Below are 15,595 nucleotides of genomic sequence, written 5' to 3' on the forward strand. Positions count from 1 at the left end.
ATGGGTTTCATTGGATAACATCCCATCTTCCTAAATATAGATCTTTGAACGAGCTTTGATTTGACTGACGTGGTATAGAACGTCCCGTTCTGATACCTAAATAAAAAATTATATGGCCTTCGAAATATAGGACTTGGTTCTATAATTCTGGAGCTGATCTCTAGATCCAAAAGTAGTTGAACTCCCTCTGCTTCGCGCGAACCAGGCGAGCGCCGAAGCTCTCTTCTTCCATAGTGAAAAAACATAAAAGATTAGTGAAGAAAATATAACATAGCAATTATCTTCCTAAACCTTGTAAGTTAACTTTTGAGTGTGTCTAAGCTATATTCTGTATTTATCCGATAGACGAATTAGAAAAAGACCATAAGTTAACTATTTTTCAATGATAAACCATAGACATGAAACTACTCCAAAGCAATAACTATTCACATTCCATAAAAATTAATAAAAAAAATTATGACATCACAATCATCTTCCTAAACCCTAAAAGACTTTTGAATGTGTCTAAGCTATGCTCTGTCTTTAGAATAATATCATAAGTTAAGTATTTTTCAATGACAAACAATAGACATGAAACTACTCATGAGCAATAACAAGCTAAGTATTCACATGCCATAAAGATCAAGATCAGTGGAAAAAAAAATATAACATAGCAATCATCTTTCATAGCTCATTGGCAACATCATTTTCAGAAAGTCAGTCACAATTAAGACAACACGAAGAGTAAGATACAGGAGCATTCTCTTACATGATACTGCAAGCATAGTTATCTTCGTTATTGCCGGAAGCATAGAAACAGTGATAGCTGTCGTCTACTTGGTCGTTCAGATAGTAAGGGCTTTGGTAGCAGTTGCAGTAGAACCCAGTGTAGGCGGCGGCCATTGCTGGAGACCTCAGATACATCATCATCTGTGGCTGTAGGTGCCCTATCCAGTTGTTCACCATGGAGGACGGTGACTGGGTCTGGCAGGCCTGCATGTTCGCCATCATCGGGAACTGCTGCTGAACCTGAACCCCTCCATTGCTTCCATTAATCCCGTGAGAGTAATTAGCTGCGGCATTAGTGTTTCTCATGAGCTGAATTTGCCTCAACTGGCCGTCGAGTGATCGTAGATCATAGTCGTCGTCGTCGTCGTCTTCTCCATCGCCATCCTCGTCTTCGTCGTACTCATCGGAGCTGGATGAAGAAAGCTTGTGCTTCTGGTTTCCGAAGGATTTGTGTCCTTGTCGGAGGCTGCTAATTTTACTAGATTCTTTGATCTTATCGGCGACGTCGTTCACGGCGTTGCAAACTGGCTTCCCTTGTTTCTGTTGGTTTGGTATTCTCTGATCCTTACTGGTCTTCGCTGGCCATGGCTCTGCGTGCTTGCCTGCTCTGTTCAACTTCCTTATCAGAGTCGCAGCGTCCACATCCCCTGAAACTGTAACCTTCTGTTCCTCAACATCTATGCTCACTGAGAAGACTCCTGCATTGGATTCACAGCTAGTGACTGTGTTTTCATAGCAAACTGATAAAAAAAAAAAAAAAGAAAAAAGAAAACTACCTTCAGTTCTGTGGAGGATCTTCCTGACTTGAAGCTTGCAGCCATCACAATGTATGTTCACCTTCAAGATGTGTGTCTGCGAGAACCAAACAGAGAGACAGAAAATTTTGTTGATGGCTTGTTCCTGCAGAAGACAAGAAAAGGAAACAAGAGAGGGAGTGCCTGCCTGGATCTTGAGGAGCTTGAACTCGCCATGCTTGTCCATTGCCTTGCTCCTTGAGAGTTCAAACAGCAAGCAACCTCTACAGGTGCTGTGTGCGCAGTGTGCAGGCCTGCATTAGGCCTCTGCATGGGGGAAGGGGGTGGATGCTCTCTTCAACGTGAAAAAGGGTACCCTACGAGTTACTATTCACACTGTCCTCCGTGCGCTAGAGAACATGCACTCAAGGACAAACTGGCTCTTTATTTTATCGGTTGTGTTTTTTATTTTTATTTTTATATTTAGTTTACTTCGATAGGAATGCAGTTGCAGCATGCTCTTCTTTTTAAGCAGCCTGTCTTTTAGTGTGCAAGCAGCACTGGAATTGGAATCCACAGCAAAAAAGATGATTTCGTTTAATAAAATATCTGAGTTTATGATTATATATATATATATATATATAACACTTTAGGCTACGCGAGCATCTAATATAATTTTTTAATTTTTTTTTATAAGATTTAAAATTTAATGCATAGTATGTACGGTTTAGGTTCAGACTTTAAATATATGATGCGGATGGTTAAGATAGACAATGTGGCTCTCTTGCAAGTCTTTCAATGGTCAAAGTTTCGGCTGAGCTATCAGCGCAAGTCCGCATGACTTTGACCTCATCTCTGACTTGTCTCGACCAGCAGCCACTCTCATCCCAGCCGCCTGCTGCTCCCGTTTCTGCTGGAAGTAGTGACTCTTGTCTCGGCAGTAATCACTCTCGTCTTGGCAGCAGTGACTTTCGTCTGGCCAGCGTAGCTCTAGTCTCGACATCAGTCACTCTCGTCTCAGCATCAGTCATTCTCGCCTTGGCAGCAGCGGCTCTCAACCAATTTCATCTCGGATAGCTCTATCTCGGCTGTCCTCGTCTCAACCAACCTCACTTCTGCATACCATCTCAGCCACTCCACCTCATTCAGGCTAGTCCCTAGCCTTAGTTATGAGTCTCGCCCTGGGCGCCGCCGCTCAAAGAAGGACTTTCTGTAGATAACACAAGTTTGGTTCTTTCTGACACCCCTCCTTTCTACGCCACCACATAAAAGGCGTATCAAATCGTTATACGTAGCCTCTCCCTCTAACCTCTTGGCCCACACGTATCGCCAAAAGGAAGATATTAATGTCAGACCCGATCTTCTCCTATGCATCTTCCCTACACATACGGCCAAAAGCAGAGGGGACATAAGGAAGTTGCTTTCTATAGCGTGTGACAGCCCGAGGCGTATGTCAGCCGACCCTACAGACGAAATCCTAATGCAGGTTATAAAAAAAGTAATTCACCGTCATGCAAAAGGTCTGATCTCTGAAACTCTTACCACTCTCACTACTTGCTCTTCGTTCTTTATCGGAACTTTAACTTGTGCGTCGGAGTGGCTTGTCGAAACTCTTCGGCGCCAGTCTAACCTTTCTCTGTGAGCGTGTTTCAGGTGCAGTTCCGGTGTGGCTCTTCAGCTTAGCCTCTCCTCTTCATTGGGTCCCAGGATCATCTTTGTCAAACAGTTCGTTGACTAATGGCTTGACCATTAGCGATATTTAGCCGGAATAGTATAGAATTAAAGATAAATAATATACTAGATGATTATAAGACATGCAACATATATTGATATAGTCTTTTATGTTGGCGCCCCCAATGTACATCTTCGTGCCCGCCTGAGGAGGTAGTCGGCATGGCAAGAGGGGGTGGGCCCCCTCACGTGATTGCTCCTCCTCCGGCAGTCCCCTCACGTGCTGCTCCCCTCGTATGATAATAAGATGCGCGGGAAAGGATGCACAGTATATTAAAATTATATATATATATATATAATTTTAATAATATATGTTCAAATTTTATAATCTTCTTCATGATTCATATATATATATATATATATATATAAAAGACGATATCCTACGCACATGTTTATATGCACGTGTGCACCACAAAGGTGCTCGGGGGCTTAGACTAGAACAATATCATTTTATATATTTTATTTTATTTTATGGTGAAATCATTTAGTATTTTATTTTTAAGATTTAGAAGTTCGATTATAGTATTAAATATAAAAAAATTTTTATAATAAAAAAATTTAAGTGCTCTCAAAGTGTTGAATTGTTACCCCGCACTACGTACTTACTCCACACACCCAATAAGTAACTAAATTTTTTTTATTTTAAATTTTTTTTATATTTAATATTATATCTCAACTTCTAAACCCTAAAAGAAAATTTTTAAATAACTTAATCATAATTAAAAAATTAAAAATTAAAAACATAAAATATCATTGTTACTATTTTGAACGCCCTAATATTTCTATAGTGCACATTGAGTGCACAGGCAGACACACAGGATATCGGATTTGTGATAATTTATATGTCCAAACTTCACAATCTTCCTCGTGATTCATTTACCAGTAAATCCGGATCATTTTTTTTCACCTTCAGAATTTTTTCCCCTATTTATCTAGAACAATTAGATCAAGATTCGAATTCCAAAAAGATGAATATTTCAAAAATCAATTACTAAATCTATACAAATGGTACTCTATCAGTTTCTACGTATTGAGTCTATCCTTGAAGCTTTCATTTTTAGTGTTTATTCTAATTGTTGACTCAATTTATGCATGGCGAAAAGGAGTATTGAAATGATCTTAATTAAATATTCATTTAATCAAAATAAAAAGAAAAGAAAAAATTACATTGAGACAATTATGAATTTAATTGAATTTTGATTACTTGATAAAATAACTACCAATTCAATTATTTCAACTATATTGAATTGAATGATCTTTCAAATTGATCAAGCCTTTCTAATTTATGACCGCTTCTCTATGGTACCAGTAATTATTGTTTCATTGAATTTGCTTTATTAATAGACTCGCAATTCGACTTTGATAGTTATCGATTGACAACAAGATCAAGTCCTATGGATTGCTACCAAGATCTTTTGCAGAAATAGATTGCTACCAAGATCAAGTCCTAGAAAAACAAACCTAATTTTTAACTGTCGATGCACTAACAATGAAAATGACTCCTTTATAAAATAATTAGCAATCATTAATTTATAATTTATTACCCTAATCTCAAAAATATATATATAAAGATTTAGCAATCATTAGACGAGTTAGTGATTTCTTTTTAATTAGCAATTATTTAGGAATTAATATTAATTTTAAATGTATGTTTTTTTAGATTTATTAAGATAATTAACTAATTAATTAAGAAGTTAATTTAAATGTGTGAATTAATTACCTCTATTTGACAATTATATAAATTTAATTATTTAAGATAATTAATTATTTATTAAGGGGTTAAATTCTTCAAAGAGTTAATTGAAGGTGCACTAGTTGCTATAAATAAGTTTTTTAAATCCACAGGACTATTAAAAACTAAGGATGACCAAGATTTAGATCGAAGTCTATATCATCAATCCTCATCGTGATTTAGTATATTCATCATCATCCTTATTGAATATTTAACTTTCATCCTCATCTCTATACCCATTAGAAAATGAATATCTATTTTCATATTTATCACATAATTAGATATTCTCTATATTAAAAATTTTCTTCATTTTATCCCACAAAAGTATATTAAAATTAATATAATATCTAAAAAAAATATAATTCAATAAAAGCAAAATAAATATCTATGAACTAAAGAGGTTGAGAAAGAGAAGAAAAAGATCAAATTTATTTTTTAATTTTTTTACCAATGAAATAAAAGAACAAATAATTAATAAATTTTTATATATTATTTAATCAAATATTTAGATCAAGTACGAATAAGTTTACTAGAACCCACCTCTATATCCGTATTTAAAAATCTACATAATTAATTACTTAATTATTTAATCAAATCTAAAAAATTCTTTCATACTCTCATCCATTCAAATTGGATATCAAATTGTCTCTGAGATTCAAAGGGAATATTAAATACTTCTCTCGCCAACCTCGCCGCCAAGTTCTCAAGCGAGTTCCTCGGCGGCGCCCACTTCTCCCACGAGAACCAGCTCCCCAACGAGGACCTCGATTCCCTCACCTCCGTCTCCACCGACGAGGATCTCGAGCACATGATCAACGAGTTCGATCGCATCTGTGCCTCCCCGGTTGCTTCTTCTAGTGGCGGTGGATCCACGCGATCCGCCCGCCTTCGGCTGTATCTCTTCCGGTCAAAGTCAGATTCAGCGCCCATCGGAGATTGATCGGCCCATGGGGGAGACTCGATTCGTCGAAGCCTTCCACAGAACGACGGACAGCACGAGAATGGAGGGCATCCCCTGGCTCTTTTTCCTCGATGATGATGATTCCTCGATCAACTCGAGCCGGGGCGGCAGGGGCCAACAGCAAGAACCTGATCGGTCCGTCCTCCCTCGCCCCGAATCCTCCTTCTAGCTCGGGCGCCATGGCCGGGAGAACCAATCCTTCCCCCAATTCACTCATGTTCGACAAGGCTTCTTCATTCGGTTCCACTTCCTCGGCGCCATCTATCCTCAACTGTCTCTACCTAACTTTTCCTTCACAATTCCTACTTGGAGGGTTCTGCAGCAAGAAGAGGCTTTCTAATGGAAGGATCTGGAGCAGGGTATGTACTCTATTTGGCAGCCCATGTATGTTTTCTATGGTTGTAGGGTTCTTGAGTACTCCATTACCTTGCCATTAGAGCAGAGAACTGGCATGTTAATGTAATGTTCTATTAGAATAAACTTAACCAGTACCTAGTGGAGTAAATTTATCCAATATTTAAGTAAGTGATTATATCTAATTTTGCTAATTATTCAAAGAAACTGATGGGAGGCCAAGTCACAATAATCGATTGTATTATGTACATTCATTAACTTCCCACGAATGATAATTAGAGAAAGCCATCTGTGTTTATACTCGGTTCTTCCATTGGTACTTTACAAAGCAAATGGCATTGTCTTCTCCAATTCGATTTGTTCAAATATCATGAGTCCACATCTACCAGTCTTTATGCTCCATTGTTTCTAAAGACGTATCAAAAGGATGTGGAAGCAACATTTACTAGGTTGAAGGTTTCCGAGTTGAACCAAGCTAAGGTCTGAGTTCAACCCGAGTCTCTTTACTCTTTAATCCAACTGGTTCTTCAGAATACCAGTGATTGAACCTCACCAACTAGTGTTTCCAAGTTGAACAACATCTACTAAGTTGAAGGTTTCCAAGTTGAACAAATCAGAAGCTGAGTTCCATCTCAGTGCCTTTACTAATCCAACTGGTTCCCAAAAAAGACTGTTGATGCGGAAAAACTAATGGCATTTCCTTCTCCAATTTGATTGAAGTTCCTGAGTCCAGTAACAAAGACAACATTTACTAGATTGCAGGTTTGAGTAGAATCAATCAAAAGCCAAGTTTCAACCCGAGAGTCCTTAGTGATCCAACGGGATCCGAATTTAACCGGTTCAAGTTTTCAAAAGAACACCGGAATTGTTCTCAAATATTGTTTGTTGTATACATAGCCTCATCATCTTACCTCTTCCATAGCAATGTCAAATGCCAACGCTCTGGAGATCCCATACTGCTAATGATCAGAAGATACCAATTCTGAATTCCATCAAACCACAACATAGCCAACAATGGAGAATCTGAGCCAATTATAAGGTTTTAGAGGCAAGATGAGTTTACTAACTTCACTAAGTGGTGTGATACCATACCATCAACAAAGACATAACTTCCTATAATGTTCAAAACTAGTAGGGGAAAAACCAAATCAATTTAAATGATTCACCATAATCAATTTAAAGTTAGAGCACCAACCAAATATCATGGCATAAGAAGATGCTGGTCATTGCAGAAACTAAGTAATTAACAGAATCTACAGCAATGTCAATAACTTCTAGCCTTAGCAACCAATCAATTTGATACAATGTCCTAGAGGTATTTGGTATGTTCATCCTTACAGCTAGTAGTAAGCTTCAAGTTCGAGAAGAGAGCATAGAAGGTAAGAAGAAACATTTTGAGGAAATTACTTACCCTAGAAAATTCAAGATACGTGCAATAGATATGAAAGAGAAGAGTCGCACAAATTAACATATCTAGAATCAAACAAAATCTTAGGAAGAAAGTAGCAAAGGCGCTAACTTAAAAGAATGTCAAATCCAAAAATCATCCTAGATATCAAGACATCGGAAGAAAATGCAGCAGAAAAATGTAGATATGCAAGAGAGGGCAGACCGATCGAGATCAGTCGATCTCCTGTAGAGAAGGAGCACCGCCGGCAGCAACCTCATCTGCCGTGAACTTGCCCTTGGACTTGTCAGCCGCGCGGCCGCGAGCCTTGCGATCGAGAAGGGCCTTGCGGTCCTTGTCGAGTTTGAGCTTGGTGATGAGCACCTTGGAGGGGTTGATGCCGACGTTGACGGTAGATCCGTTCACCTTCTCGCGGGTGATGCGCTCGACGTGGATGACCCACTTCCGGCGGTAGACCTGCACGACCTTGCCCTCGCGGCCCTTGTAGGTGCCGCGCACCACTTGCACTTCGTCGTCCTTGCGCACCGGGACGGACCGCACGCTGTACTTGTTCCTTAGATCGGTAGAGAGCGGCGCGCTCATGAGCACCCGGCGGACGCTGGACGGGGCGGTGAAATGGGCCTTCCGGCACTTCCTTCGGGAGCTCGAAACCCTCGGGTTGAACTTCATGGCGACCGACGGCGACGGCGACGGCGGATGCTACGACCAGATCGGGAGGGCAAGCAACTTATAGGCAAGCTGACTAGGGTTTTTCCTAACAGTGAAACTTCCACCCTGGAATTTCGATTATTTTAAAAATGCCCCTGCCATTTTCAAATTATACGATTTCAGTAGATTTCCTTTTTTATATGTTTTCTACGACATCATTCTATTAATTGTGAGGGATAAAATTATAGGATATAAAATATACTTTGATATTATTTGATTTAACTTACTTATTTAAAGGTAATATTTAATATTTAGAATATTATCTTTGATAATATATAAAAAATAAATTGATAATATATAAAAATAAATATAATTTTTAAAAATTAAAATAAAATTCTATATATTTAATAAAATAATTTATTAAAATACTTATTTTAATAAACTATTTTATTAAATTAATAAATATAATTGACTAATTTTATTTTCCAAAATTTAAAATAAATTTATATATTTATAAAATAATTTATTAAAATAATTTATTATATTAAATTAATAAATGTAATTCCCGCCATGGGGGGTCCGGGGAAAGGATAATACGCAGCCTTACCTTGCCTTTGGCAAGAGGCTGTTTCTAGGATTTGAACCCGTGATCTCTAGGTCACATGGCAGCAACCTTACCGTTGCGCCAAGGCTCCCCTTTAATTTATTATATTAATAAATATAATTTTAAAATATATTTTTAATAAAATAATTCATTAAAAGAATTATTTTAATAAAATAATTAAGGAAAATAAATATATATATATAATTAATTAAATTTATTTTTTAAAATTTAAATAAATTATCTCTTTTAATTTTATATGTATTTAAATTAAAATTTATTAACAAGGTTGATAGTATTTGAATTAACTTAGTTTTAAAATTAAAAAATAATCATGAAAAAAAATTTAGTTAACATTTGAAATCTTAGAAAATCTTAAATTGCCAAGGTAATCACATTTTTGGATTATAACTGCATTTGTTGATGTAGTGATAATGCTACATTATTTGGAATGATAACCTTGGATAGATAATCAACATTATCAACGATAACCCCCAACCAAATGCGCCTAAAAGTTATATTGGCAATTTTAAACTCTAATATATGAGATTTTAAGTATCTTAATAAAAATTCTAAAAAACTATATATATATAATTTTGATATCTTGTACCATAGAAAATTTTGGACATCCAAAAATATTCCAGATGTCTAGAACCACAACAATATCATTTTTTATTTTTATTATATATATTTTTTTATTTTTTTATTTAGTCACTGATGTCAAGGGTATCAGAATTAAAAATTGTAATTGTTTTTTTTTTTTTTGTAAGGTATTGTGCTTTTCTACACTTCACCACCACCACTAATGCCGTGTGCTAAGGGGAAGATATAGGCTTTAATAAAGTTGTAAACAATAAATTAATTATTAAAAATTGAAAAAAAAATAGTCTTTTTTTTTCTACTCAAGTATCCAATTAGTTGAACCTATCAAATTTTGCCCCACTAAAATTTTTCACCAATTAACAAATAAATTTAAAAAGTGCTCGTATTTTTGGACATCGACAATTAACCTTCATAGTTTATCCATCATTGAAAAGAATCATGCTCTGTAATTTACCAACACGACTATTCTACTAAATGGACGTAATCGTACATTGCATTGCATTCCATAATCTTCTACCAAATAGAATATAAACGTGCTCAAGCCGAGAATCAATCTATGATAGTTTGAAGATCCACTAAGAGCATCCGCATCGCTGTGTTAATCGGCGTTAATAACACGCTAAAAGAGAGAAAAAAATGACATGGCAGATGAACACGTTTAATGTTTTGAACGTGTTCATATGCAGTGAGGTGGGCCAGCCTCTAGCTGGCCCACCACATGTATTTTTTTTAAATTTTTTAATGTTATAATATGGTAAACGTTGTAGATGCTCTAAGCGTTTTACTACTGTCCTATGCTCAAAGAGGGATAGTACTAGTTAAATAATTTCTTCATCCTTTTAATTTAGGAGCAAATCCTTAAGCATAATTATATGATTAAGACCTAAGGCAGCCTTAATCTCATTTACATACTCCTATCAATAACTATTTGCAATTACAAATACGTCCTCATTATTCTTTATTATTTCAGCACGACATGTCACACAAGGGATATTTTTGTAATTATGCAGGAACTCCACTCACGGTAGGTTGCTCCGCGGCGGAGCATTCGAGTAGCCTGCGCCGCCGCCTCCGCGACCGCCCCCAAATCCGGATCCCCCGCCGCTCCATGCTCCCCCTCCGCCCCTGCCGCCGAATCCGAAGCCGAATCCCCCGCCTCCGACGCTGCCTCCGCCGGCACCTCCTCCTCTTCCTCCGCCCCATCCGAACCCGAACTGGTAAGCGCCGTTCTCCGCTTGGCCGGCCGATCCTCGCCCGAAGCCGAAACCGGCGGATCCGCCACCGGGCGAGGAGCCGTAGCCCCAGAAATACCCCCACCCGCTGCCGAGGCTCCCATGCTCGCCGGATTCCCATCGGAAATCCGACCCGTTTCGGTCCGGCGCTGGGTCTCCGCCTCCGTCGCCGCCGTGACGTCGCGCCATGAGTGGTAAAGTGCGATCGAAGTAGTGCTGAACCCTTTTTATGCCAAAAAGAAATAATAATATTTAAATAGTTTGTAAATTATTTTTAAGTCAAGTAAAAGAGGGCGGCGTCAGAAAAATAAAAATAATAATAAACGTTTTTAAAAAAAGGATGAGTAATTCGATGGATTTTTAAATCCTTCTATTCATTATTTTATAATAAATAATGAAAAAGATGAATAATTCATTCTTTTGAAATTTATTTTACAGTAAATAGGATAGAAATTATAATTATTAAAAAAACATTTATATCCCGATTTTTTATATCTAAATCCATATATAAATTGGTCAAAAGGTGGCTTTTATTGCGTAGATATATGAATATTCATATTTGACATATTTTAATATTGGATAAAAAAATCAAAACGACCTTCCATTTTTTCTAAATCATCACCGGGAGCGTTTTTTTTAAATTTTTTTTAAAGCATCCCATTCCATCAAGAACACACGTCTAATTATTCAATTATCCTTTAATATTATTCACATTATTATCTTTCATTTATATTTCCACTTAAATCTTGAATCGAGAACGTATTATAATAGTTATGAAACCATAGCTACTACATATATTGTAGCAATTACAATTTCATAGCTACAACTATATTAAGCAAGCAAGTCGAATCTGCATTGTAGTAGTTGAGTTGTGATTTTATAACTATTACAACGTGAATGTTATGTGAACATGATTAAATTCGGATTGTGGTAGTTACGAAATCGTAATCACTACAATATGAATGTTTTTGAAAATATTAAGTATGCATTGTAATAATTATGAAACCGTAATTACTATAATATATATAGTATTTATGAAATTATAATTATTATAATATGTGTATCAGTAAGATTTAGATAGAAGATAATAATGAGAATAATATATTATAAAGTAATTGATTAATTATATATTAATTATTGATGGGTGGGATGTTTTATTTTCTTTTCATAAAATAAAATAAAAAAAATAAGATCACTTTGATGATTTGAAGGTGTTTTTTTTTTACTTTTGACCTTTAATAATCACAAATTATATAATAAAGTGTTTTTGTCTTTAACAAACGTCACTTTACTGACTCCAAGGTGTTCTTTTGACTTCTGACCTTTAATATTCACAAATTATATAATAAAGTGTTTTTGTTTGTTATATAAATTACAATTATCCTTATTTTGTGTGAATAATCTCTTTATAAAAGATTTGAACTTATAAAAGAAACTAAAATATGTTTAAATTAATAAGAGTAAAAAATTGTATTAAAGTTATTAATTTTTAAATCAAGTTAATTGTAAAGGTACCACAAATACGTTAGAGAGGTGGAGCTGGGAATGAAAGTGGCAAATGCACCGTTATAAAATTCTCTTTAATTTGGATAACGCTAAATAAAAGATAATTTTTAAAATGGCATTTAAATTTTATTAATACTAATTTAAAGTATTTTATTTAATTGTCAAAATAGACCATTAAGACTAATGAATCTATAGAATAAAAACAAAGAAACTAAAATGACATCTTTTTATTTTTATCAAAAGGTAATATTAAAATGGAGTAATGGAAAAAAAAATCAAAGTGAAATATAAATATAAATATATATAGGATCGTAAATGAACTGAACATTCGTAAATAAATTTGATGTTTGACTTGATAAGAACTTATTTATGTTCATTCAATATACACAAGATCAATTAAATAAATAAAATTAAATAACTAAACTAAATTAAACTTAAATAAATGCTGGGCAAGCTTGATTTAATACATATGTGTCATTTTTTGAAATACATAACAATTAGTTAATGTTTGTGATAATGTTCATGAATAACGTTCGTGAATAATTATTTGTGAATCATATTCATCAATAGAAACTCTTATTAACATATTACATATAGAAATAAAGTTTCAAAATGAACAAATAAATTTATATTATTAAATTCAATAACCAACCAAATTAAACAAACTTAAAATGTAAATTTTAAAAATGTAAACAAGTTTAAATTGAGAATTTAATAATATCTAAACGAACCAAACTCATAAAAAATAAATCAAGCCAAGCTTCAATAATTATTTCAAAAGGTTAGTTAATTTTAAGCTCGACTTGATTACCTTATCAAACAAGCTTACTAAACCACACATGAGATTTTTGGATTTCTCATTTCTTGTATCTAACTTTTAGAATACTAAAATCACCTAGTGTATTTCTATTATAGCCCCCTCCTTATTTCCCATTCAAAATTTTACTATTTTTAATTTATGTTATTGAATTCAGATTTAAGGATATAGATATATTAAGAAGATTTTTAAAAATACATTATTTTCACAGTCTAGGCCCATCAATCAGTTTTAAATAAAATTGATTGATGAACCTAGAGAAACTTTGAATCATTTCAAAATAAAATCAATATACTTCTAAAGCCTCCTTAATGTATATATATGTCTTTAGATCTGAATTTGATGATGTAAATTAAAAATAATAAATTTTTAAATTTATAAATACTTGGACATAGAAAATTATAAATTACTTTAAATTAAAATAAATATACTTTTGAATTTTTTAAAAATATATCTATGTCTTCAAATTTAAATTTGATAATGTAAATTAAGAATAATAAATTGTGAAGAATATAATGAGAATACGTGGTGTGATTTTAGTATTATATAAATTAAGTATGCAAAATGAGGAAATTTTGAAATCTACACGTGCTATTAAAATACCATATATATTTTCTAGAGCATTTTTAGGATATTAAATAATTAATAACATTTTAAACATTTTAGAAATTTGGGGGAGATAGGATGTATGAAAATATGGCACATGAGGCATGAAAGTGACACATATGTGTCATGGTTATATTATATTTTATCATCCTCCACATCATATATATGGTTCATCCTCCACATAATCACATGGGCACATGATCCCATGCAAATCCACTTCCTTTTCTCTACTCCCACAGTCCCACTCCCAACTACCTTTCCCTTTTATATAACATTTCAGACTCCCTTTCCCACTCACTCAAAAAAGCTTTGTATTAAAAATTCGCACGACTTTTAAGATAAATTAATGTCGATTGATTATGTGAGATCAACTTTAATCTTTCCTTTTAGACTCACACCAAAAGTTAATAAGTCATAAATGGTGAACAACAATGACAATCATAAAGAAAAAAAATGGTAAATGTAAAGTTGACCTATTTAATGTTAAGCATTTTTACCTAGATAAACAATAATTTTGACTTTTATATTTCACTATTTTATTCAATAATAAAAAATTAACTTTAAGATGAGGGCATTTTTTACCTCTTGAAAATTGAGGGAAATGAAATTGGAAAAGAGAATCAACTTTATTAATTTCATGTCTTCCTTTTTTTCCCCCTTTTGAATTTCTCTTCTCTGGCTTTCACTCGTTCCCATGTGCTAACCGAATCCACTCGAAGCGGCCGGCGAACGGCGCGTCGTTGACGACGTCGAAGTTGTACCTGCGACACAGCGGAAGATAGCGGCACTCAGATCGACAGATCGAGTGCGGCTCAGGTTAGCCACTTGAGCTCTGAATTTGCTAGAACGAGCACGGGGAGTCGCCGGCTAACCTGCGCGGAGGCGGAGGTAAGTGGAAGCTCAATTAATTAAAATTACCTCTCGGCGAATCGCCGCCGCAACTCGCTCTCCGCCGCCGCAAAGAAACCCTCGAGCTCCGCCTCCGTCGGCATCGCATCCGCAGGCGATCGCCGATGCGAGTCCCGCTCGGCCGTCGGTTCCAGATCGAAGCCGGCTTCCCGATCTCCGTCGTCGCTGCTCGAATCTGTTATCTCTTCCCTACGAGAATTGGGACGAAATCGAATTACGAAACTCGGAAATGGAGCCAAAATTGAAGAGAAGAATCGAGCAAAACCTTTCTCGCTTGCTTCCCAAAAAAAGCTTCGGCATGTCCAATTCCTGTCCGATCGTGAGAACAAGTACAGATCACAAGCAAAGGGCCACAACAAAAAGATCAACCTCACCTCCCCCGACCTCAGCGCCTCGCAGCAGACATTGCTGGAACCACGCCGTCCGCGGTTGGCGTCCGCCTCGGATCTCTCGACCCGAGGCTCCACGATGAAGAACGTCGACGAGATCTCGATCTCTCCTTCCTCCCCCATCACCGTCCTCCTCCTCCTCTTCGAGCGCCGGCGCCCTTCCATCGTCGCCGCTCTCTCCCCGACCCCTCCCTCCCACGCTTCAAATGCCTCCACCTCACGTTCCTCCGCGTTTATGTAACAGACGCCCATCCGACTTGACGGCGTCTTTCGAATTCAAACGGCGCCGTTAGAAACTAACCGGGCCCAAGTAAACCACGTGGGCCTCCGGCCCATCACTTCTCCCTCTTCAACCTTAAACCCTAAATCCAGCGAGGGAGGAGGGGGGTCTCAAGAGGCACATTCCCATGGCTTCAGCAGAAGTCGGTGGACCACCTGAAGGGCGAAAAAGAAGCTGGCCATCGTCTTGCCCTTTTCCGCCTCGTTGTCTGTTTTCTCGGTTGGGAGAGGATTCTCGTGGTTTGGTAACAGACTGATGCGTGGACTGCAGGTTCTTTTCTTTGCCTTTCTCCTCTAAACAGTGGCGTGGTTGAACT

General features: G+C 36.2%; 3 protein-coding genes across 3 annotated transcripts; all 3 read right to left on the reverse strand.

The window, feature by feature from the left end:
• Window positions 1–659: 659 nt before the first annotated feature.
• Window positions 660–1,942, reverse strand: LOC141830147 (uncharacterized). The gene is made up of 3 exons (XM_074717631.1): window positions 1,711–1,942; window positions 1,545–1,620; window positions 660–1,466 (listed from the first exon to the last, which is right to left on the reverse strand). Exons 1-3 carry the CDS (start codon window positions 1,747–1,749, stop codon window positions 745–747), a joined length of 837 nt encoding a protein of 278 aa, XP_074573732.1. The 5' UTR covers window positions 1,750–1,942; the 3' UTR covers window positions 660–744.
• Window positions 1,943–7,695: 5,753 nt separating this feature from the next.
• LOC141829957 (large ribosomal subunit protein uL24y-like) lies at window positions 7,696–8,393 on the reverse strand. Its single transcript, XM_074717420.1, has one exon. The coding sequence runs from the start codon at window positions 8,355–8,357 to the stop codon at window positions 7,902–7,904; it is 456 nt and encodes a 151-aa protein (XP_074573521.1). The 5' UTR covers window positions 8,358–8,393; the 3' UTR covers window positions 7,696–7,901.
• A 5,810-nt stretch (window positions 8,394–14,203) lies between these two features.
• Window positions 14,204–15,251, reverse strand: LOC141829857 (cyclin-dependent kinase inhibitor 1-like). Its single transcript, XM_074717343.1, has 4 exons — window positions 14,985–15,251; window positions 14,876–14,919; window positions 14,620–14,799; window positions 14,204–14,462 (listed from the first exon to the last, which is right to left on the reverse strand). The coding sequence occupies exons 1-4, from the start codon at window positions 15,249–15,251 to the stop codon at window positions 14,384–14,386; spliced, it is 570 nt and encodes a 189-aa protein (XP_074573444.1). The 3' UTR covers window positions 14,204–14,383.
• Window positions 15,252–15,595: the final 344 nt, after the last annotated feature.

The sequence above is a fragment of the Curcuma longa genome, chromosome 5, assembly GCF_044706935.1.
Source record: "Curcuma longa cultivar G26 ecotype Majalengka, Jawa Barat chromosome 5, ITB_CL_G26_1.1, whole genome shotgun sequence".
NCBI lineage: Eukaryota > Viridiplantae > Streptophyta > Magnoliopsida > Zingiberales > Zingiberaceae > Curcuma > Curcuma longa.

Coding starts and splice junctions, on each gene's coding strand:
- LOC141829957 (XM_074717420.1), bottom strand. CDS start 8,357: ATGAAGTTCAACCCGAGGGTTTCGAGCTCCCGAAGGAAGTGCCGGAAG.
- LOC141830147 (XM_074717631.1), bottom strand. CDS start 1,749: ATGGACAAGCATGGCGAGTTCAAGCTCCTCAAGATCCAG. Junction 1,621..1,710: donor TCAAGCTCCTCAAGATCCAG/GCAGGCACTCCC, acceptor TGGTTCTCGCAG/ACACACATCTTGAAGGTGAA. Junction 1,467..1,544: donor GATCCTCCACAGAACTGAAG/GTAGTTTTCTTT, acceptor AATCCAATGCAG/GAGTCTTCTCAGTGAGCATA.
- LOC141829857 (XM_074717343.1), bottom strand. CDS start 15,251: ATGGGCGTCTGTTACATAAACGCGGAGGAACGTGAGGTGGAGGCATTT. Junction 14,800..14,875: donor TTGGGAAGCAAGCGAGAAAG/GTTTTGCTCGAT, acceptor CAATTCTCGTAG/GGAAGAGATAACAGATTCGA. Junction 14,463..14,619: donor CGGCGGCGATTCGCCGAGAG/GTAATTTTAATT, acceptor GCTGTGTCGCAG/GTACAACTTCGACGTCGTCA.